This window comes from Phascolarctos cinereus, unplaced genomic scaffold, assembly GCF_003287225.1.
Source record: "Phascolarctos cinereus isolate Bilbo 61053 unplaced genomic scaffold, phaCin_HiC Scaffold_4;HRSCAF=312, whole genome shotgun sequence".
NCBI lineage: Eukaryota > Metazoa > Chordata > Mammalia > Diprotodontia > Phascolarctidae > Phascolarctos > Phascolarctos cinereus.
Window position 1 is genome coordinate 558,124,416 of NW_027555847.1, and position 25,806 is coordinate 558,150,221.

General features: G+C 40.7%; 1 protein-coding gene across 4 annotated transcripts in view; it reads right to left on the reverse strand.

The window, feature by feature from the left end:
- The window catches only part of JARID2 (jumonji and AT-rich interaction domain containing 2), a 334,127-nt gene that overhangs the window by 51,216 nt on the left and 257,105 nt on the right, over window positions 1–25,806 (reverse strand). For all 4 annotated transcript variants that reach the window (XM_020986790.2, XM_078153580.1, XM_020986792.2 and 1 more), the window contains one exon: window positions 5,381–5,613. In XM_020986790.2, coding sequence (XP_020842449.1) covers window positions 5,381–5,613 — 233 coding nt within the window. The remainder of the gene's footprint in view (window positions 1–5,380; window positions 5,614–25,806) is intronic.

Genomic DNA, 25,806 nt, shown 5'->3' on the forward strand with positions numbered 1-25,806 from the left:
GTGATTAGCTCAAGTATATGTCCCCCGCAACTCCTTCCAGTTTTTAGGTATACTCAGTACAGCAGTGCAATCAATTCCCTTTGATTGTAGAAACACACATGTTCATAACTCAGAGTCTTTAAAAAGTATAACAATGAATTTATGCCTACAAGCAAGTTTTGGCTAAGTGAACAGAAATATTTTGATCCTCTCAAGATTTCTGTGAGGCAGGTAGGCTACATAATTCCTACACTATTAATAGGAGAATTTTGTGGTGCTTTCTTACCCCACTAGAGGGAACCATTGAGCTGAATTTCTCCACCCAACTCCTGCCAGAAGAGAGACAGCCAGTGAGTGAGCTAGAGAGAGAAACATTTGGTGGCCAGTGATGCTTTACACCTTTATTTTGAATTAGGCTCTCTGCTTCTCCACCCTCCCCCCAATCCAAAAAAATCTGAACGTAAAGTCATCAGACAACAAAATGTGCCAGCGGTCTTGGCAACCCAAAGAATTCTCTTAGAAAGACATTAAACATTCAACAACAACAAAATCAACCTTTTTCAACTAATGGCTAAGCTAAGGTTTCACCTTATTCTTATCAACTAAAGCCTGGCACCTGCAGATATTACTAGCTCTTTCTTTCTATAGCAGCCTCCTTCACTTTCAATCACCAGAGAAATTCCCAAATGCAAGGTATGTTATTTGCTAACTAAAGCATTTGTGCAAGACTGAATACAAATTGATAACGCCTTCATTTTCAAATCAGATTGTTTTCTGACGCTACAATCCTACTTCTCAACCCTACTGTCCTGACAGAAGGAAAATAAAAATTACTTTTGGATGGAAGGAAAGAAGGAAGGATGACCCAATGCTTTAAGAGTGACTAGCAAATTCAAAGCAAACAGGAAAATCTCTTCATCATCTGTAACCTTCCCCAGACAAAACTATTTTTCAACTTGAAAGCAGACCACTTCAACTTCTTTTGCACCTGCTTAGTCTGCCAATGGGAAGAAAAAAATTATAGATTTTTTTTTTCCTGCCCACTTCTGGAGAGTTTGGAATGAAAACGGAGGGACCTCACTGCCCAAGCAGAAACACCTATCAAATCTATTCACAATCTGGTTCACTGCAGGTGCCCAAATTTTTATCCAGGTAAAAAGTCCTCATTATAATCCCAGGGATACATCTGTTCTTTCCAAACCTTCCCTAGGTGTAAGCTCATTTGTTTTACCTTGTTGAAGTTGTTACTGCACTTGAAATGAGGTGCTATTTTAGGCAACAGAAGGGAAAACATCATTAGTGCCATCGTGAAGAACCTAGCACACCCAAAACATTGAAGAGAGGGAGTGTATACTGCACCGATGGCAATTAAAGCATTATTGTTATGACAAGCGTATTAACTTGCCTCTAACAAAAATACAATGTTAGTTACTAGAAAAAGGAGAGGGTGAGACAGGTCCCTCCAAAGTAGGGGGAGGAGAGTAGGGAAAATCTCACATTCCTGCAAGCTGAGGCCTATGGTTACTGGGCCTCTACAGCATGGAAAACTCACCACACACTAATTTTTTTTTTTTTAGTTATGACGAATCTATTTTAGTATCCTAGTTGATGAAATTTAGCAAGTAGGAGCCTGATAGAGTTATTGCCTTACATCTATACCCCTAGTATTACCTACCACCAAGTACTGCCATGGTGTTAGGCAAATCTCCCTCTAACACAGTGTTTATACACGTGTGTACACACACACACACACACACACACACACACAGCAGTTGGCCTCATTTAGATTGCAAAGGTTTAACTCCTAAAGGCCTACATCTGCAAGCAGCTGACAGCTAAAATGGTCTTCATTTCTACCAGGGAATCAGTATGACATAAGGTATTTAAAGAGCTTTGCAAACATCAAAGCACTACACAGATGTCACTTTTTTTTATTATTGCCATTGTTATTGTTATCAACAGCTTCCATCAGTACTGCATTGGCAAAATGCTCACAATGTTGTTGTTTTAAGAATTAATTCTCATGTGCCAATTCAGAAGAAATGGGGAGGCAGGGTCACAAAAAGTCAGCGTCAGAGATAGGACTAGGACACTAGGAGACTCTGACTTCTAGTGCTTTACTAAAAATAGGGGTTACCTTTTTTTTAATGACATGAACCTCCCCCCTCTTTGGCCACTACAGCAGACCGTGGACCCTTTCCTTCTCTAAGAATAATGTCTTTAAATGCATAAGAATACATAGTATTACAAAAGAAACTGATCATAATGAATTATAGCCATCGAGGTTTTTGTTTTGTTTTGTTTTTTTCAAAAAACCAAACCCCCAAACAGAGTTTATGGATGTGAGGTTTAAGAACCCCTGCTCTAGATCATCAAGCTTTAATGATTACCCTTTAGGGGCAGGAGGTGCACAGGGAGAGACTAATATACAACCCATGAAGACATTTGTATTGGTTACTGCTATCTTTGCCTGTATAATTTAGGCATATTTCAACATTTCAAGACACTGCACAAACACCACAACCAAAGTCTGCAGCACACACATAGTGAAAGCCCATATCCTGCAGATGCATGGGGAACCTGGGCCAGTTCTGTAAATTTAACCAAGGAGCATAACACTCTGGCTATGAAGTCTGACATTAAGCAGAGAGAGAGAGAGATCCAGAGACAGACAGACAGACAGAGATCTCGAGAGAACAGAAAAAGAGATCAGAAGAGTGAAAGAGCAATCCAGTGAAAGAAAGAGATGGGGGGGGGAGATAGACAGACATTACTAAGCAATGGAAGCAAGGCAGAGCCAGGTAAATAATGTCTCTGTCCAAGCCCTCCACTTCCCCTGTCTGTACTTATTCCATATTTTGTTGCTCAACCCCCTAATTTTGTGCTTGAGAAAAATGGTGTCCAGAGAAGCTCTGTGATTTGCCCAAGGTTGCACAGGGAATAAATAAATTCAGAATGGTGATCTAGAGCCGAGGTACTCAGACTCCAAATCCACCGTTCTTTCCACTGTACACAGGGCATACAGGCTTCAAAGAAAACAACACAGCTAAATAGTCCCTCATTCCTGGCTCTCCCTCCAGCTCCTGGCTTCCTTCAAGTCCCATCTTCTTCCACAGGAAGCTGTTTATGACTCTCCCCTCTTGATTATTTTTTATTTCAGTGGTTTCTATGTTGTCTTCCTCACTAGATTATGAAGGAGGGCTGTCTTTTGCCTTTTGTTGTATCCCCAGCACTTAGCACAGTGCCTCGTACGTAAAAGGTGCTTAATATATGTCTGACTGAGTGACAAGGAAAAACCAGGAGGGCCAAATGAAAACTGACATCTGTCATCTCTCCTTTTCTGTTTCCATGTATGTGATTTCTGAAAATAAATGTACTTATGGTAGAATTCTACATGACTTGCCAGAGATGAATGGTTATCTTTTGAACCTATATCCCTTAAACTATTGGACTTACATTATGAAGCAGCTCCAAAGAGGTCTAATAACCCAAAACAGGTGAACCTTGTTTTTTGACAACAGCAAACCTGAGGGAAGTGTGTGGGGTTAACAACCTCCCTGAAGCCAAAGAACCCTTCTCCTCAACCTTTCAGATTAGTATCCATTTGAGGGTATAGTCTGAGACTTGTATTGTTTGGACATGGCCAATGTGGGAAATTGGTTATGCTTCACAAGGAATCCATTTTTCTTTTCTTTTTATTTCCTTTCAAGAAGGGAGAGGAAGACAGAAAAGAGATTTCTGTTCATTAAAAAAAAATTGTTTAAAAAAACATTTTTTTTAGATGAGCTTCCACACCAAATAATAAGAAATGACATTTACATAGTGCCTAAAAATTTTCAAAGAAGCTTATGTATGTTATCTCATGGAAGCCTATAGAAGAGCTACTCCAAACAAAGATGGTCCAGACAGTTAAAACGAACTCTGGGTCTGCCCTTCCCCCAAACTCCTCAATGGACAGGAGTATCATGTAAGGTTTGGCTTTTGGCAAGATGTTAGCCAAAAGCTGGAAAATTACAAGACCCACTACTTGAACCTCCTGAGATAATAAACGCTTTCAAGATTCAGAGATGAGAATGACAGGGACTGAGGCAACACCAATATAGTTTGTCCAAGGTCTAACACGTCAAAGAAGATCACTGAGGAGCTCATGACTTCTTAAATCTAACTATGAAAGGGAGAGAGAGAGATTGTAGAATGTAAGAGACAGAGAGACTGACTGCTGTCCACAGAAAATAAAAAGATGGGACTTTCAGAAAGCCTTCTACCCACATTACTATCTTCTTCTAAACCACTGGAGAAGGACCCATCAAATATCGTCTTTCCTTCTTCCCCTCCAAAAAATGATATGAAATCATTCCCCCTGGACCCCTCCCTCCCCACCTTAAATCCCAGAAAACAAGGTTCATTGACATGAAGGAAGAATTCCACTTTAAATGGAGCTGTGAAGGCAGTCCACTGAATCTGCAAGGCTCACTACATGTCTAAGGGAGTGGTGACCCTGGGACACTAGGTCGTGATCCTAATTTCGCCACTGAAATGCCTTGCTTTGGGATCTATGTCCCAGAACATGAAACTCCTTTGCTCTTGCCTCTCAGGACTGAGAGAATTGCTAGGATGAGGTGGGCCTTCATTTTTATAAACCATGCTTATGAATGCTGTGGATAGCAACAAAAACAAAAAAGAGATGCCCCCATGGAAGCAGCAGGACCCTAAACAAATTGGCCAGGAAATAATCAAGAAGTGCTTAGCTGCTGACTGCACTGAGTGGGTGGGGTAGCATGAATAAGCAGAACTTTATTTTTCCCAAGCAGTTTTATCCCCTGCTGGTGGGCAAAGTTCAAAAGCATTCTGGCCTCACAGATCAGCGCTCGAGGTTCAAGGGCATCCCTTGACAATAGAAAATTTAGCAGCATCTCGCCTAATGAGGGCTGCTTAGCAATCTAGATGCCTCTAGAATGCTGGGAATGAAGACATTTTAGAGACAAAAAAGAGAGAGAGAGAAAGCACGCCAGTCAGGGAGCTGAGTTTAAGAACGACGGGACCGACCACAGATATTATACTTATCAGCCTCTGTTGTAAATATAATTGAAGCTACCTGTTCTCTGTTTAAAATGAAGTTGCAGTAAACAAGGGGGAAAAAAGTGGTCTCTCCATACTTCTCTAACCCTATGCCAGAATGGCACTGAAATAGGAACCGCACATGATTCATATTCTCTGTCTCTCTCTGTCTCTCATATATCGTGGTAACAATCCTTGCCCATTATTCTATTTCTTTGTTTTTTACCCAAAATAATGGATTTCAAATTGCCCTTTACAGTACATTGGTGAAGAAGAATAACACTGACCGCACATGAATCCTTTGCCAGGTGACCACAACCCCAATCACAACCCTGGCAGTTACCTGTTTCCTTAAGTCCTGAGCCGATCTATGGAGAGTGTGGTGGTGGTTGTTAGCAGCAAGCCCTTTAGCTGAGGAACCTGTGTTTGTGGCCGGGGGGTGGGGAGCAGCAGCCTGTTCCCTCCGGCTCTCAGCCCTGGGATCGCTGTTCTTCTCCTTCCCTGGCGTGGCCTCTTTGCTTCTGTGTTTCGGAGCAGGTTCCTTCTCCTTTGAGGATTTGCTGGAACCGTTGAACACTAGAAGAGATGAACGGAGTTGCTGCATGTTATAAATAAGTCATACCTCCACAAATACCAATTGACCTTGGCAAAAACATAAGTCAATTTTCTTTAAAACACCAAAAAGATAACTCAACTGCTTCCTTACCACAAACTAACACAACTATCAGGTACCCTCATGTTCAAAATTTACCTCAGTGAATAAAAGAAACAACACCAAAAAAAGGTGAGCACATGGCAAACCTTCAGGCACCACCCTCTAAGCAGAATGATGCAAACGAAAGTCAAGTATGTTTTTGGTATCACATACTTCAAGCTAAGGCAGAACAGATTCTTTATGGAAGAATGTGCTGGAAATCACAGTGCCGGCCCATGCCAGACCTATTCTCAGCACAAGACAATTGAGGGCTAGAAAAATATTAATCTTACAGAGCTCATGGGATCTTCTTATCCATCTCCTTCATTTTACAAATGAGTAAACTGAGGCCCAGAAAAGTTAAGTTTGGAAAAGAGACAAGAGCAGGATTTAAAGCCTGGTTCCCTGACTCCAGAATAGGAAGGAGTCTACTCATTTCACCATGCTACCTCCATCACACAATAACGCAATTCTCTTGATGTACTACTGGAAAACAATGAGGAAATTGCATTCGCTTTCAAATACGGCAGAGTCATATGTTCTTGTTAATTCTGGTGAGTGTGCAGCCCGGTAAGAGCCTGCATTTTAGTCAATAAAGCATCACCTGACTCATCTATGGGTAACACAGCAGTACCAATGACATCAGCACCTACTTTACAGGTCAGAATCCTTCCCTTACCATGATATTAATATGACAGCAGTTACAAACGTTTTTGCGAATGTTTCCTTGAACATTCTACTGGAAGATTTCACTGCTTTTCCTTGTTTCCTATTTAGCTTTCAGTCCACCAGTGCCCCTTTGCATCTGAACAATTTAAGATTCCTTCTCTCCCTCCAATCATGGTCATACTTCTTTATGTCACTGCTCAGCAATGCCCCTGAGCTTCAGAAGGAAAACTGAGCTCCAGGGACTCAACTCTCAATCTGACACCCTGAGTATTTTGTCTCTGGTTCCTTCCATGTCAAAAAACCACTCTGAAAATAAAGGAAAGCCACATTCTAGAAAACCCACATTACCTAAGGTTCAGTCAGAAAGCATCAATCATGCCCAAGCTAGTGGTATCTGCACCAAGGTTTGAGATAAACAGGAAGCAACATCTTAAAAGAAATCAAAGAACAATGGGATTTTTTTTTAAAAATCAGGACTATAAACCATCCCTTGATGGCCAATCTCAGCCACTTATATGAGTTGTGGGAGGCAACACAGGAAACTCTCAAGGTCTGAGTCCCCTCGTGGAGAAAAATGAAGGGGGCTCGACTTGATTCAAACCACAATGAGCAACATTTCTTAATGGGCTGGGAACATAACTCAAACAGTACTTGGGCCTTTAAGCAGCAACAAGAAACAACAGGAAAGCATTTGCAAAATATATGAGAAGTAAATACAGAAATAATCTCGGGGGTTGGGGGAATCAGGAAAGGTATCAGAGAGGAGGTGGCACTTGAGATGACCTTTGCAGGAAGCTGGGCAAAGAAGGCCATCCGGAGAAAAAAGCGGAGAGCAGAGATGAACTGTCATGTACAGGGGACAACAACAACTTGGCCTGGTCTGGCTGCATCCCAGAGTGCATGAATTTGAAGGAAGCACAGTAACCCCTAGAAGGTAGGTTTGAAAAGCTTTAAAATTATCTTAGACCTGGAAAGGACAGAGCCACCAAATTCATATTTGCAAAGCACAAGTCTGATCAAGTATGCCCTGCTCTGCCTCACAAACTTCCAGAGGCTCCCTCTGGTTTCTAACATTCTACCTAGCAACAAACAATACTGACCAATGAAAAGAAAAGAGCACAGGAGTCAGGGAGCCTGGTGTCCAGATCCTGACTCCATCCCTTCCCAGTAGGGGAACTCTGGGCAGGTCACCTACCTTCTCAGAATCTCAGTCTGTTCCTCTTTTAAAAGGGCCACTGTAATTACACTCTGTGTTTCACAGGTGAGCAAATGATGTGGCACACATATTATATAACTGAGTCATTATGGAGAATCTATGGATTTATGAAGAGTGAACACAGCTCCTTTACTGGGAAGGCCATCATGATGTCTTTTGTTGATGCCACATCAATGCAATTAGTGTAACATGCATTGGTGCATAGGCCAGAAATCCTTCATGCTAAGGATGAGGAGTGATTTGCCCAGGATCACAGGGCAAGGATTCAAACAAAGTTCCTGGTTTTCAAACGATGGAATATCTGTAAAGCTTGGCACACAATAGGAGCTTAAGAAACGTTTGTTTCCTTCCCTCCCCCTTTTCAAATCCTAAGCTTTTTTCTGTTTCTACTTCTTTTTGTCTGCCACACTAGTCTTATTTCTCATGAGTACCCCTGAGATCTAGGGCCATCAAAACAAATGTATACATGAAAGACCTTGACATGGTTTTCTTCTCGCCTCCAGATATCCCCAAAAGTACAATCAATTACAGTAAATATCATTTAATGATTCCTTTGGAAGGCCAAGACACTGGACAAGCATACAGGCAGTCCCCATTCTAAGTGGCGATCACCCTGAATAATTATCCTGCTTCACAACAGATACCAAAATCGGATAAATATCTTCTAAATACACCAAAATACTTCCGGCAGCACTTTCTGAGGAAGCAAAGATTTGGAAACAAAGTAGATACCCATCAACTGGGGAATGGCTAAACAGATTGTAATGCATGAATATAATGGAATATTACTGTGCTGTGAACGACTAATAGGGCGAATACAGAACACACACTTAAGTAAACTGATCAAGAGTGAAGTCAGCAGAGCCAAGAAAATGGTACTGACTGCTTCTGTTGATTTTTATTCTTTTCTTGAAAAATATTCTTTATTATATGAGATGGCTCTCTAGGAATTCAAGGCAGAGAGGCAAGGGCATGAGGAAACTAAGGCAATGTCAAAAAAAATAGTTATCAATACAAATTAAAAGTGTTTCTAATTCCTCTCAATGCTAACTTAGAAGCAAACACCGCACACCATCATTTGACAAACTCTGCCAACCAGTAGCTTTCTACAAACTATAAAGGCGATGGAGGAAGAGAGAAGAGGGAATCATGGGGTATGAAGGAAAGAGGGAGAGAAGGATAGCAACCTTTGTACAAAGTGTCACTCAAGTAAACTGAATGACTGACTTTTTAAAAAATCATTAACACAAAGCAAACACAATTTGATAAGACAGGACAGGAAGGACCTGAAAGCTGCCAGATCCTATTCTGGTTGGTGACAATGTAAAGGGGTTAGCGGGGAAGGGGGCAGCAGCAGCAGTGGTGACACGGCAGAATCAGGCTTTACCTGTATTCAAATAGACCTGCTTTCTAGATCATGTTGCTACTTCATTGCTGCAAAACGCCAAGACAGCAAACACTGCCAGAAAGTCAAATCTTGTGTTAAAAAGGGGTGGCGGTGGGTGTGGGGGGAGAGGAAAGGGAGGGACAGGGGGCAAAGGAGACTGAACCCGAGACAAGGTATATTTTGTACTCAACAGCTCATTAATTTTAAGTGTCGTGGGAACCTGCCAGTTTTACTCTTCTGAGTAATTATCTTTTGTCTTAATTTGTAAGACTCTTGAGAGGGGGAGAGGAGGGAAAGGAAAAAAATATTCACTCTCACAGGAAAAGACTAAAACCCTGTGAACATAAGAGAAGAGAGAGAAAGCTTGATGTAAAGAAGTCCTTGTCACACGGTCCCTAATTAAAAGAAATAATTGGACTAGTTTTTCTTTCATGGCTTTGAACAGCATTAGGAAATTGTGTTGTGCTCACATACAAACAGCATTATATTAATGAGCAGAGACAAATATACTGATTTGCACACACATACTCCAGAGTTAAATGGCATTTAGACAACTGTTTGCATACCACCTCAAGCCAGTTCTTTAAACCAATAGTCCTAGTATTTGGATTTAAAGCCATCCCAACCCAGCAGAGATAAGGATCTTTGCATACATTGAGGTACTGCAAGAAAAGGGAAAAGGAGGACAAAATACTCTTAGAAAAGTCTCTGAACCTACTTGTCATCTCTAAAAAGGAGGCCTGCTACATTTTCCAAAAGCCACTGCACAGTTTCCACTTAGGAAGTTTCGCCATTAGATACATCCCCAAAATTCAAGTCCCATCTATGGAAAACTGGGTAGCTATGTCTCTTCTAAAAATTACCAATTATATGCGAATCTCAATTCCTCTGCTGACTTGCAAAGCTAAACTTTATGTACCTCAGCTGCCTAATCGACAAATCCTATAAAATTATCTCCCCAGTTTCTCCTAAAGGAATATTTATAAGCTTACATTCAAAATCCATACAAACTTTTTTATTTTCTGGATAAAGGCATTATGCAAATACAAGACAGGTGATCAGTAAAAGCCCCAGCCATACCCCAAAGGAAAATAACTTATCTTTTCAATACAGCTGACAAGCTCCCATTGCTCTCCACCCTCTCATCTCTGTGGTATAAGAAGGCAGCAGACACCATATAAGTCCTGCGATTTCAAACAGACTCGTGATAATACCACATTCAAATGCCAAGAGATAACCGTGGTGTTTCAAAGTGTTGTTTTGTTTTTAAGGTGAACAGGAAAATATAAAAGTTCCTCAGTCAGTGGGCTTTCCATTTGCAACACAGTCTTGCCCAGCTGTCCCGCAGACCCCTCCCCACCCTCTGGCCCCCATATGGCCAATGAACTACCCCAGGTAGGACAGACAGAAAAGGTCTGCCCAGAGAAAAGACAAAGGAGGATAACCCAGAAGGATGGCAATGTGAGAATGTGACACACTACCAGAACTAACTGAAAAACACACATTTCCACCAAAATCAAACACCAGACAATCTCTGTCCCCACAAGGAGTGGGAAGGGTAGGAATTTAAATGAAGGAAGAATGTCACCGCAGAGCAAGAGGAAGTTTCTGATCATGAGCCAGAAATTTAAATGCAAGCTTCATGTCATTACAAGGCATCCATGGGGGAGGGGCTGGGGGTGGAGAGCAACATGACAGGGAATCAATCAACTCACTGGCATTAAATTCGTGTTACTGTACAAAAGCAGCACTTGTTTTCTGGAGCCGGTTCAACTCGGAGGCCCTATTGTCTGAAAACAATGGAATGTCTGCCAACCTGTCCCAACAGGTCAAAAGGATTTTAATACTGCGTGTGCAATTGGAATAAGTAACCCTATTCGCCCAAAGCAAAAACCGGGCTCCTACTTTAGCACCAGACACAGACACAGAAGAAAACAGAAAGAGCCCTGTTAGAGAGTTCCTCATTAGGACACAGATACAGTTATAGTAAGAGACAGAGGCAGAGAGGGATCTTCATAGAAGATAAAATCCTGATTAGGGGGAGGGGGGAAGGAACTCAAGCATCTACATATAGTAAGTGCTTCCTATTGACTGAATTGGCCCATAGACAGGGTTATACCAAGCGGTGTGTTATAAGAGGTGTACAGAGTTACAAAGTTTTATGTATTATTTTCATCTTAAATCTTAAAAACTGGGGTTACAAGCATGACTAAAGTCTATGGTAATAGGTAACTGAATTTTCCTGTTAAGCACTAATAGGGATGGGGAATGGAACTGTGTTTTTATTGACAGAGGGAAAGCCCAGATGAGGACAGCGCCTCTGCCAATGCAGGCAAGCAGCTTCCCTACGTTTCTGAGCCTAACCCAGAGTCACACCATTCATGTCAGAGCCAAGTCTTCCCAGAACCTAGGACAGCTTTCGATCCAGGGCAAACACAGGCCTCTAAGTACTAATATCGGCTGACTTGAACACTTTTAAACTTTTCCTCTGACAGAATCCTCTAAGGATGTTGAAGGATGGCTTTGGATTCTATGTTAGAACGCTGACAAAGAGGGCATGAAGAAACTGAGGCATAAACACCGAGGTAGTAAGCAGAAGAAATGATATTCAACCCCAGGTCCTCTGACTCCCAATCCATTTTCGCCTTCTTTTATCAAAAGGGCACAATGTGGGCATCATCCTTCATTTTAATAAATTAGCTTTAATTTAATAAATAATTTATGAATTAGCAAGGTCAGTTAAGCATGTGTAATAGGAACAGAGTTATTCAACTTATAAAGTATGTAAGAAACGCAAGAAAATTGCATGCAATGGTCCAAAAGATGAACCAATGTGTTCAAGCAAGGATTCTTTCTCCTACCACCCAAGAGTAAAGGCCTTCCCACAAAAATACAGCTAAGGAATACACAAAGTAGTCTCCCCAATAACACTAGAGTTCCAAGTGGCTCTAACAGGGAAAATTACACCCTCTTTAAGAGTGAGAGAACAATGAAGACTTAGCATTCAATTGCGTAGTGTTTTAAAGTTGCCAGCTACCATTATTTTTAAAATGTCTATACAACAGGTGGAAAATCTAAATAAAGCACATCTATGACCGACTGGGGTGATAAGACTCTCCAAGAGTGGATTTGGGGAGCTTTGCACTTTCTCCCTCACTAGAGATTTTCTAGCAAAGGCTAGATGACTACTTGTCGACAGTATTGTAGAAGAGTTTGATTTCTCCTCAGACATGGGTCAGGCTAGTTAACCTCTGAAGTCTCTTGCAAGTCTGAGATTTGGATGATTCTGTTCTTGTGGTCTGATTGCATCGTGTTTGGGGTGACAGAGATGGGGACTATCTACCACCAATAAACTCAAAACTCAATAAAATACAAAAACAAAAACCCTCCAAGTGTTGAAAAAATGTAAAGCATCTCATTTACATATGAAATTGTTCAGATTACAATGGAACTAGTAATTCTGATTTTTTTAAAAAAAATTTAACAAGTAAATCAAACAAAACAAAACCACAACTAAGTATGCCTAAATATTTTCACTATAACATACATAATGGATTCTGGAATTTTCCAATAAAAAACTGGTTGAAACCTGCTTAATGCTCAACAATCCATCCTCCATACAGATGCCAAAATAATCTTCTTAAGGCATAGGTCTAACCATGGTATTTCTCCAACAGCCTGGGCTTTAATGCCCTTCAGAACCTGGCTCTAACTTATCCTTTTTCCTAGTGTCGTTTCTCATTATGCTCGTTCACCAACTCAACCTTCCAGCCAAACCAGAATGTTCTTGAGCACGACATTCTATCTCCATGGATCGCACATTTCCACAGGATGCCCTCGCTAGCAGGAATACATTCGTCCCTCACCTCAACCTCCTAGACCCCTTAGCTTGCTTCCTTCAAGGTTTGGCTCTGATGCCAATTTCTCTGTGAAGGCTCTCCCAAATTTCTTGGGTGTATCATGCTATCTACCTCTACCACCTAATTTTTATTTACGTACAGATGTGCAAGTTATAACCCAAGTAGAACGTAAGGCTCCTTGATGTAGGGGATGTTGTGTTTTTATCTTTGTATTCAAGTTCCTTAGACATATCAGGTATTTAGTCAATATTTATTAATGGCAAAACATTCTAAAAAGCAAAATGAATACTTGTTAGGATGCTTATTTTAGTTGAAATTGGTTACTATAAATACAGAATGGTTTGTGCGCATGTCCATTACTGTGTAATTTTTACTGTGTTCAGATCTTTATTATTATTTTTATTAATAGCTAATGTTTGTGTGTGTGTGTGTGTATTTTACACAGCACTTTACAGTTATCCCTTCCACATCATGGATGTTAGGGGTGTGGAAAATCTGCATAAAATTTTTTGGCCCTCCCTTCATACCAGAGAAAAGGTCTGAATTATTATGGTATTAAAACACAAAATATGTTGATATCATACAATGCCATACATTTATTTTAAACTTTTTCTGTGTCATCTGCTAGCCTTCTCATGTTGTCTGGAGCTTCTGCAAAACTCCCCAAAAAATTCTGTTTAATTTCTTATGCCTACCTATGATATATAGAAACCTCGATGAGGAAAGTGGTGATGTGGAAGAGATAACCCTGTATATTTTGTCTCATTTGATTATCCTTTCAGACCAGTAACATCCATCTACTAAAAAAGTCTACAACCTATTTCTTGAGTAAAAATGTTCTCTAAACTAACAAGATGATGATAATGTTACAATAAGGTAGTCTTCTTCTCTCACAGGACTATATAACCTTTCCCCCCCCAAAATGATTTTTATTAAATGGAGGGGGTGGGGGGAGAAGAATTGTGCAGGAAAATGTGTTGAAGGCAAGAAGACAATTTCCTTTGCTCAGAAACAGTTAGGAGATCAATAGCTAAAACAACTGAGCTCCGAGTCAGGGAGACCCGAGTTCAAAGCCAGCCTCAGACACTTTCTAGCTGTGTGACCCTGGCCAATCACTGACCATCTGTCTGCCTCAGTTTCTTCAACGGTAAAATGGGTATAATAATAGCACTTCACAGAATTGTAAGAATTACATTACATTAATTTAATTACATTAAATTAAAGAGATAATTTTAAAAAGCACTTAGCATAGTGTCTGACGCATAGCAGGCACTTAATAAATGCTTATTCGGAGCTTTCTTTGAAAGCTCCACCAAGGCAATTAGCCACTATAAATAGCTTCCTTCTATTATAAGAAAATACAACCCTGCCAGTGCTCTGATCAAGTGGTCAAGAGTGACTCTTATTAGTGCCTAACTAAATTATCCATTAAAGGAAAAATAAGGGAAAGGGGGAAGATGATAAACAAGCTCACAAATAATTTGATGCTTTCTATATTTTGAGTACTGTGATTCAGTCATGTCCAACTCCTAATGACCCCAATTGGATTTTCTTGGCAGAGATACAGAGTGGTTCTACTCCAGCTCACTTTACAGATGAGAAAATTGAAGCAAACAAGGTGAAGTGACTTGCCCAGGATCACACAGCTAGTGTCTGAGGCCAGATCTGAACTCAAGATCAGTCTTTCTGACTCCAGGCCTGGCATTCTATCCCCTGTCTGACGTAGCTGACCCAGTATATCTTGATACTGGTGTAATTAATACTTTAAAAATGCCACCTCCTAACAGTGTTACCAAAAATAGTTTTATTCTTCCTATTCATACTGGTAAGGTTTTCTACAAGGAAAGTTTTAGAAAACAATGCTTAAGGAGTGGATGCTGCAGGAAGGCAGAATTAGGCAGAAATATTAGGGAAAAATTCCTAACAATCAGAAGTGTCCAGAAATGGAATGAGACTCGGTCCCCCCATCATTAATGGTCCTCAACTATAAGCTGGACATTCTGCCTGATTGGCAGAACGTGGGACTAACTGCCATCCCAGATTGTGTGACAAGTGAGCTATGTAGGTACTCCAGTCACACAAAGGTAGACAGAATGAAGGCACAAGCACATACCTGGGCACACTCACACACACCATTTATGAACAACCTCTCAATAATTTATTCAAAATAACAGACACAGAATCATTCAGTAGTGAATTTTGTAGGGAGAACAGCAGTACAGAAAGTAATTGTGAACCATCACATTAAACAATGAACCCTTTGCTTTTCAGTGGACTGACTCAGGACAGACATCTCTGGATACACAAAGTCCACTCCTGGGAAAGTATATGGAATGGAGCAAATCCCACTATGACACTCATCCAGGGATGCTGTGAGGCTCAAATGAAATAATGGAGGTAAAGCACTTTGTAAACCTTAATGCAATATACTTTTAAAGGCCAGTTATTATTAATGTCGTTGATGCTGTTATTATTATTGTTGATGTTGTTGTTATTAATTAGCCTACAGTCTCGAGGTCTCTAGTCTGGTAATGATTTCATTCTCTGAGCCTTCAACTTCAATTCTGATGAGCAACAGAGAAATAGAGGGGTAGTGGGTAAATGTTGAACAAATACGTTCTTACCCCTCCCCCAAAAAAGTACTGGCACATTTCAGTTTAATCTGAATTATCCACACTTTCTTCAGCTTACAATCAATAAAACAATAAGCCAAGCCCTGATTTGTAGCGATTACCAGATTTCTGAGATATAAATGTTCACAATGAAAATAGCTTGCTAGTCAGAACAGGCTCCCCCACACACCCCTGCGCCCGTTCCATGCTGAGATTTTTGCCCAGGTGAAATCTGTTTAACATTGCAATCCAGGGCAGCCCTGAAGGGCAAAAGGAGGAGGAAGATACGGTAGAACGACAGTGCTGGTAAAAGGAAGGGATAACGGACCTGGAGTCAGATGTCTTGGGGTCTGATCTCAATTCCCAGATTGTGACCTTCGTGACAAAGACTACGCACAGTGAGGCAGACAGACCAGGGGCCTGAGGTCCCTTCCCCTCTAGATGTTCCTGTTAGAAGGCTTAGGCTGGAATCTATTCTTCACGATCGGTTACTATAGCGAGGGAGGGAGTAACGGTGTGACACGTGTTTGATCTGGGCTCTAATGATTAGTGTAAAGTCCATTTAACCAAGAGCCCCTGCCATGGAAGAAGCCATAAAACTCCCTGAGGCCTAGGGCAGGTGGGGCAGAACAGGAGAAAGAGGGCTGCATTTGGAGTCAGACCGTTTAGAAGCAAAGCCCAAGTTCGCCACTTACTATCATTTAACATCTCTGGGCATCAATTTCTTCATCTATAAAGGAAAATAATGGGGTCAGTCCCTAAAGCATCTTCCAGCTGTACCTATAAGCCTAAAAATATATTTGGAAACTTAGTTCCATATTTAAATTTGCTCACAAAGGACTAGCATGCCTCCCACTTATAAAAATTCTGGGAAATTCACTTGTCTTAATAGAACATCATAGTTATAGGAAGTCAGGGAAAGGGGCACACTGGGGAAAGCTGCTAAATTTTTAAAATTTAGAAAGCTAGAGATCTCTTCATTCTGTCACTAAAGGCTGATGAAACATCCCCCAGGAGGCAGCGGACTGCTCCACCCAGGCAAATGCCAAGCAGAAATTTGGTACAGTAGTTCAAATGATTGCTTTCTGGCCTTTAAACACCATGCCCCCAGTGTGAATCCAAAAGCAATTAAATCATTCCAGCTGGGAGTCCAATGACATGCTCAGTTTAAAAAGTCTACATGGAAATGCCCTCTTGCCAGCAAACCCCCTGCTAGTTCTTCCCATTGTTGGTTAAGGTGACACACATTTAAAGGCACAGGCAGCATGTGATGAATTTGCCCTGAACAATTTCACAAAATTAAAGCTAGGCCAGATTCTAGATTCTAAACAAACTTAAATCCATTCCTAATTTATGGATTTCTTTGGTTTATTTCACTTTCCTTGTGACAGAAACAGGCAATTAAAGTGACTTCAGAAAAGTTCGCTATTCAAAGATTATGCTTTATGCTAAATCCTGGTAAAAATTGAATGCACAATTAAATTTCATTCTGTACTGGTATGGAGCATGGAGCTAGAAGTTTCAGGGGACTGAGCTGAGTGTCTTTCTGCACTATTTGCAAATAGGAACGAGAACACTACGTATTTATCATAAGAGTTAGTCATGCAAACCTCAGGAACTTTCATGCCTTACCACAACCCATTTATCCTATTCCAGAGGTCTCTAGGAAACTAAATTTAACATCTGTCAGTGACTGGTCAATCCACTGAAATGAAGAAATGATATGAAAAGCAGATTGTCCACAAGGCCCTGTCATTTTCCTTTTTGGCAAAAAAAAAAAAATGCCAGCGTCTCTGAGAATTGTTTAACCCCAGAGGAGTTATATAATCCTTTCAGGTCCTTTCTGATTACAAAAAGTTATCATACATTCTATACATGCTATCCATTGACCACTCTCAAATGCACTGCTCACTGAGGTCAAGGAGCAGAGGCAGACATCAAAAGACATGGGGATAACAAGTTTCTGCAATTACCTTCACAGGAGAAGAGGAGTAAAGGAAGACTGAAAGGCCTTAATCTAAACATTCCCCAACACCTTACAGCCATGGAAGGCTGCACAGGTTTAAATATCCAAAAGTCTCTTTTCTTCAGTTGATTTCTGAAAACACACTAGAGTGACTCAATAAAAATAAGGAAAAATTGTCTATCAAGTCACATTCTATCTATGGATTTTTCTTCTCCATTTTGAAGGTGTAACACCTGGGGGCACTCTTAATTATGAAGCATTTCGGTGACAGTGGTGAGTGGTAATGCTGCCCTCTGTGCCCCTTGTACCTTCTCAAGCTCTTCCACTGCTCATTAGGAGGTAATTAGGTGGCAATGCCTAGGTGAAGCTAATCAAGTTAAGAGTCTTGGCCACACTCCCTCACAAGAGTACTTGGCCTATCCTGAACCTGAAGCTGTCTCCTCCTCTGTCCAGGGTACAGAGAGACAAAGACAATAGTTAATCCATTAAAAGATACAGAGACTCTCACTACATTAAGCTCATTGGAACCACCAACCTTTGGAGCCTGCCTGCGTGGGCATGTGTGCAAGCAAGTACAAGTAGAAGGCTGGAGCTTGCTGGTACTTAATAAAAACATACGACCTCCCCCTTCACCACCTTCCCCCACAGGGAGTCAGAACCTACTTTCTTCAGAGAAAAAAAAACAAACATATGTACTACTCCCAGCCAAGGAAATGGGACAAAAACGATGGCAGGGTGTAGATAAGTTTACGGACAGATAGACCTAAAAACAAAACCTATATGCCTTTCATTTTAAGTTCTTCGAAAGCAGGGACCATTTTTTGTCTCTTTTTGTATCCCCAGCACTTAAGATAATGCCTGGCACATAGTAGGTGCTTCATAAATGTTTCCTGATTATGAGAAAAGGGGGAAATAAACAAGCACCTGCTAAGTGTCAGGCATTGCTAGGTAGTACAGTGGATAGAGTGCCAGCCCTGGATTCAGAAACCACTGAATAACAAAGTGTCAGGTGTTGTGCAGCTGGGCCCGGAGTCAGGATTTGGAGTTGGGAAGATCCTAGGATCAAGGCCTGGACTTCAAGTAGTATCTAGTTTATATTCACACAAGCCATTTTACAGATTAGGAAACAAGGCAATGAAAAGAGTAAATGACTCATTTATTCAAGTTAGCAAGTAGCAGAATGACTAGGTTCTCTGTCAAAGTAGGGACTAATGACTACAGGAGTCAATCGATTTACCAAGGAGTTAATACGATCTAATGGAAAGGTCAGTGGACCTTGAGTCAAGTCATCCAAACGCAGGCAACAGAAAAGCATCAAATAAACAGGTAACCTGGGCAAGTCATCTACATTACAGCAGGTAACAAAGTGGTATCCTTCATGACTGCTGAATGTGGAGGAAGAGGGCTGGAGACAGAATACCAGTTCTTGCTATTTACCGGTCGTGTGAGCTTGAGTATATCATTCACCCACTCTCGAAGTCTGTTTTCTCACTTAAAAAATGAGGGCGCTAGAATGAAGGGGTTCTGAGGATGCTGCAAATTCTAGGAGCTATGAGCCCTTGGGAAAAGGAGCTATTTCTGTCCATGGCAGGAAATTAAAGTATAGGGTACCCCCCAAAGTCTGAGTGAACTTTGAAGATTTGGTAGCTTAAAATTGCACTCCAGACTTTTGGAGTACCCTGTATAATCTATTATTGACAATAACAGTCAGAAAGTTTGAAAGCCAGAAATGATCTTTGAGCTCATTTTGACTAACTCCCTCATTTCACAGATGAAGAAAATGAGGTCCAGAGAGTTCATGAAGCAAGTGGATCAATGTCAAACACCTAGTTACAGTGGTAGGGCTAGAGGCATCTGAAAATTATTTCAGTTTTTCTGATAGCAAGAAGTACCTGCCTATCTATCTTTCAGAGTAATTGAGCAAATGGGGGGAAAAATGAGTAACTCTGCTTTGGGGGTCTTACAGTCACACATCTCAGTTGTCAGGCAGAGCTGAAGAACAGGGTACTGTGAAGACAGGTATTCTTGTTATAGGTGAAAGTTAAATCTTTGAGTTACAAGCACTGTTTGGAAGAGTTTTGAGGTTTCTGACAGAAATCTTCCTAACATATCATATTTCCCTATCTGGGTAAACAAGGTATACTGAACCCAGTCTTTTCATAATGACTTGGGGCCTTCATCACAATCAAGAAAGCTTAGCACGGCAGAAAGGCTATGGGCCTCTGCAAGTTGCCATCCCTGAAGCAATATTTGAGATGTCCGGAGAAGGCCAAACATCTTGTCTTGGAAATCTGAGGACCTCCTCAACAGCATAAAATCAATCAACCAATATTTATAAAGAACCTATTATATACCAGGCATTATATTCTAGGAGCTGGGGATACAGAATCAAAAACAGAAAAGCTCCTACTAACAAGGAACTTACATTCTACCGCAGGAGACAACATATACAAAATAAATACATAAACAAGATTAAGGGGGTAGGAGGTGGGAGGGAGCTGGGCACATTGAATACGAGCTATGGCAAAGAAGGAGACATGAACTAAGCATTGAAGCAAACAAAGAAGTCTCAGAGGCTGAGGTGAGGAGGGCCTTCCCAGCAGCCTGTGCACAAAGTCCCCAAGACAGGATTGTTCACAGTGCTCCACCATAGCAGCAGACAACACGGACACCAAGCAAGGTGGCAGATTCACATGCCTCTGCAGTGGGATAGGACCTTGTGGAAGTCACTTAAATGGAACCAACCTCAGCATCCTCATACATAAAATGACAAAACCTTAAACCAAAGGTATTGCCCTTGCTGCTCCTAGCTGGGGGAAAAAAACCCTGAATGAACCAATCCATTCTTATACATCTGGAAACAAATGCTGGTCTAGATAATCAATTGCCTAATAACTAGGGAATGTGGTCTTTATGTACAGCAAGGAAAAGCTGACTGAGATCAGAGGACATGCTGCTTCTCTCTGGTCAGGTACCTCATGCCTTATGCCAGCCCCAAATGCTGGTCTTGTTCCCAAGAAGACTGCCTTCTTCCCCCTTTGGGCACCCCCAGCAGGTTCTCCAGAAGCACCCCTGGAATTCTGAGTGATGTGCAACTGATAAAGTCAACCGAACAAGGCAGGTACCAGCACGCTTTTAAAGATGTTGATATTTTACCCCTGCTCTACTATGTCCAGCATGGTTCCTGGCACACAGTAGGCACTTACTAAATACTTGTTAACTGACTGACCATTTAACAGGTGTCTGACAATGGCAATGGATAAAATCTTTTAAGTATGAGACATTACAGGGAGACTGTATGGTCTTTTTTTTGGTGGATGACCACAATCTATCTGATTATTCAATTAGGACATCACTGACCCAACTCAATCATCAGCGGGTACAAGCAAATCCTGGCTTTGTCTATGGAGACTGATTATTAATCCTAACCACTTGTCGACAAGATCGAAGATTTCTTTACTGATCTTAGGTGAGTGGCCACGACCTACTCCTGCCACCACCGTAGCCTTGGCCAACAGAGAATAAAGGAAGCGTCAAGAGAAGCTTGTTTGGGGGCAGAATGAGAGCAGGTGGGCAGAAGAGACTGCACTAACCTCCTATTTCTCCTATGCCTTAACTATGGGATGTCAGGTAAATAACTTCACCTTTCTTGGCTGCAATGTGCACACATGGGAGATGATGAGATTGGATGACACGGCCCTCCTTGCTCCCAAAATTGTCTCAATGGATTCTGCTCTAAGAATTGAGTAGGACATTGACCTAAAAACCACTGATGACAGAAAAGCAATAAAATAAACAAGCTGATTTTAAAAACAAAACATGAGCTTTTTAATTGTCACCTTTTCCAAAAAGTACAATAGAATCAACAACTTCTAAATCATAAGTTTAGAAAACCAAATTTATCTAACTTATGTTATTTTCAGGGGAAAATGTTATCACTCCATGTAATTTTAGGGCTTTGCTATTTAAGATTTAAGTCACGTGGCATGGCTGAAACTGAAGGCATAAACAGGCTATGCCAACTCTGGCTATCCTTTGTGGCCCCAGATACTTGTGGGAAACAAGCTGCTGGGTGACAGAAAACTAAGGTGTTACTGTATTCATTAACATAATGGTGCAGTATCACTTATGAATGGCTTTTGTTCCTGCCATATGGACCTCAAAAGCCTATCTTCCACAAAAGAGCAGAAATCTCGGAGACAAGCAGGCAATTAATCTCATTGGCCTGGCTTAGCATAACAACTTGGCACCTAGTTCACAAGATTATCAAAGATGATCATGAGATAGCTCCCCCTCATGATCAAGACATTTGTACTAGTTTATTCAGGTTTCTAATCAATCCCTAACATCATGGTTAAGTGTAATCACTGATTTACTGACTCCTTTAGCTGACAATAAAAAGGGGACTCATGAGAGTCCCTTTATAGATATGTATTCAACGATTCTGAGCTCATTTTCTCTGACACTTGAGAACAAACCATCACACCACAGTTAACCATGTTTTCTACATCCAACAAAATCTCTATATTGTGAAAACTACTATGCATTTAAAAGGTCTTTCAGAGACCCTTCTTGACCATATATGAGTAATTTCCACTACCACTAATTACTTTTCATAAAGGTAGAGTGGAACAGGTCTGTATGCTTGTTTACTTAGGGAAATTTGAACTGAAGGCTACAAAACTTAAAAAAAAACCCATTGGATTTTTTTTTCCTTCAAATAAGGACAGGAAACATAAAATTCCATTTAAAAATATAACTATTTTGGGTCATTGAGGGGAAACTATCTCCCCCTAAAGTGACCAAAACAGAGAACAGAAAAGAGGAGTAGGAAACAGAAAAATAGGGGGAAAATTTTAAAAAGGGAAAAAAACAAGGAAGACAGTGAGTGAGGCACACAGAAACACAGTAAGACATTCCAAAGAAAGAGGTAAAAAAAAACCAAGAGGACAGAGAGACACAGAATTGAGAGAAACAAAATTTCCTGGACCAGTATTTTCACCTCATGGTATTTTGGGATATTTCCCTCCTAAAGATGTCAAAGGTATATTTCATTTATATAACCAAGGCATCTATGGGGATATTACCTCATGGAATTTAACAGACCACAGAAAATCAGTCCAGTGATCCAAACTGCAGGCTACAATTATTCCCTACCGCAAACTGAAAAGGTATATGGATGTCAACAGTCCTGGACCAGGTTCAATCAAATTAATGAAAAGGTATATCCAATTCCATGATTCTGTGAAGCTAAGTATTTATATGCCTGCTACTAATTGTCCAGATGGAATATAATTGAAACTGAATGCCCCCTCCTCTGGGGACAGTATTAAGAACCTTGAAGAAACGTAGGGGAATTTTAAAGCTCTCCAGCTAAGGCAGATAAACTTTGCCACTACAGAAACCTAAAGTTGCCATTTTTAACATCCCATATTAAAAATGGGTTCTTGTTTGAACCTTGTAAGAGACTAGCAAATGAATAGTTTTAGGTATAGTTAAAGTAGAAATGTTAAACAGAGATTCGTTTCAGAAAGCCACTATTTTCAGTTGGTCTTTGCAAAGAAGAGATCACAGGAATGCATAGGCCAACACAGACAAACATCTACTCCCCAAAAGCAATAAAAATTGTCTCATGTACAAATAAAAAAAAAATCTATTTCCAAGTAGTTTGGACTCTCCAAGCCGAACCCATGGGCTTACAACAGAACTCAATCCTACAAATATCCGCCACCCCTGCCCCCAAAGTGGCAGATGAGCTAAAGGAAGAGGCACCTGGAGCAGGACATGCATGTGTACAAGTGTGAGTGATTCCACCGAGCCAGAGGCAAAGAGCCTGGAGGAGAGCTTTCTCCTCCATTCAGAAGTCACTTGGCTCAAAGACAGAAGCCTATGGAACATGGCCCAGCATGGGAGGAAGTTAACATAGGTTCTGAGGTTCAGCACCCAAATACAGTGTGAATTAAAGCACTAGAAATGGACATAAGATTCCTCTGTAGCTGTGCCATAATAGGTTTTGCTTTTAAATATAACTCCAATTTTAAAAGCATTTCAAAAGTTCCTTCTAAGCACTAGAAATAGCCACCACCATTAATACCACCAACCACTACATACACATACAATGTCCCAACCCCACACACCCAAGATAAGTCTCTATAAAATGATGTCAAGTGATTCACCTTCACTCTTCCCACAGTAACACTTAAGCTCAGGATATCAAAAGAAAATCAAGCTAAGGAGATCCATGCACATGTAGCATGTTATCTGGCATTAGAAGTAGAATCCTGTCTTCAAAAACACATATAGGAAACTCCAAAGTCTTTTCACTAGCCTAAAGCAAGCAGGAAGAAGAGAGAGGGTTCGTTTTTTGTTTGTGTGGTTTTTTTCCCAAAGAAACCAAATTTCAACAAGTACCTAGGGTATGGATCAACACGACAGATTCATTCACCTGACTACCCACACTGAAAAAACAACATGATTAAAATACATTATGCCTTTGGGGAAGTAATCAGTGTGATCTATACTGATGATCATTACTAAGACAGCAAAACTTGGGAAAAGAGGTCTAGTCTCTATTTTTGTATGACCATACTTTGTGCTCACATTTTCTCTTTTGTTTATCATCCTTTCAGCTAAAATGGAACAAGAAAATTAATTCTTCCTCAGGGTAAAAAGAAAACATTCTAAGTGCCCATCTTTCTTTCTCTGCAGTCTGTTAAGAGAGTTCACCCATCTTCATGGCTTTACTTATCAATTCTGATGACTAACATCTTTATTTCCAGTATTAACAATCTCACTCCAGCTCCAAGCCAATATCCCCAAATGTCTTGGCTACTGGGTGTCTCAAAGTGAACCAATCTTCTCCAAAAACAAAAACAAAAACCAACCAAAACAAAAAACAAAACAGATCCCCATTTCTCTCCATTGTAACCTCCTGATTCCAGACACCCAACCTTGAAAAAGGTGGAAAAATCTATGATTTTTCCCTCCCCTCCCATGGCCCACCATCTGGAACTTTTTACAAATCCAATGTGTCTTCAAAAGGTATATCAATCACCTTTAAGTTCCACTTCTAGTGCATACCTTACCAATTCAGGATTTCAGTAAGCAAAAGCTTCAGGTCAATAGATCCACAAAAGCTTCCAAGAGAGTCACTGGGATACTTGATAATTTTCTCTAGGCCAGGGGTTCTTATGTCATGTAGCCCTTTGGCAGTCTGGTGAAGCCTATTGACTCCCACCTCAGAAAAATGTTTGGTTAGACTTTTTCTTGGACTCCAAAGATAATTACTGTCAGCACCATAAAGCTGGGTGTTTAATTACACAAATCTGGAATAAATAGCTACGGTTTTCCTGTGTAGATCTTGTTTCCACAACCAAACCATATATATCAGAAGGGATGATGACATACTTTTTCAGTATCTTCCTCAGGCATAAGCAATCAATCAATCAATCAGGAAAGACTTTCTTTATTAGGACTAGTTTACGTGACAACTTTGTGTTAAATGCTAAGAGGCAAAATGACAAAAATTAAGTAGTCCCCCTACCAGAGGTGGGGAACCTGCGGCCTTAAGGCCACACGTGGCCCTCTACGTCCTCAAGTGCAGCCCTTTGACTGAATCTAACCTTCACAGAACCAATCTCTAACGTTAAGTAAAGGAGATGCTGTCAATAAATTCTTGTTGACTAATCAGTTAACATCCCCAACTGTAATCAAAGCTACTAAAAGTCAGTGTGTACCTTTAGCTTTATCCCACCATATAACAAAAGATACTTTGTGGTAAAGATTTCTGAGTAAAATAAAGATATGATATTAAAGCCTCTCTAATCACCACTGTAAATAACCCTCTTTTCTGGCAGATATGAATGCAAGAAGTCTTATGAAATGCATCCAATTCTTCATATCATGCACATAGGTCATCATATCCATTTCCTTCTACATGGAGGTCAGGCTTAGTAAAGGTGACAACAGGCAGGTGAATGAGTATTGGATTAGGCAGGAGAAAAACTGGTTTTCTTTCCCCCACTCTACCAGTAAGTACATGTGAGACCTCAGGCAGTCATTATCTCCCGTGGTTTCACTTTTCTTATCCATAAAACGAGGAAATTGGACAAAGGCTTCCTTCCACAAATAAATATACTCTCTTTCTCAAAATACTCTGAACACATCTGACCTCACTGGATCTCAGAAGCTGAGCAGGGCCAGACTGGTCAGCACTAGGACGTGGAACCATCTGAGTAGGCTTGGGTAGATACTGGGATGGTGGAATGAACAATAGCCATGGAGTCAATGGGGCTGAGGTGACTTGTGTGACCTTGGACAAGTCACTACTGAATCTCTTGTGGAAGATGAGAGGGGCTCATGGGAA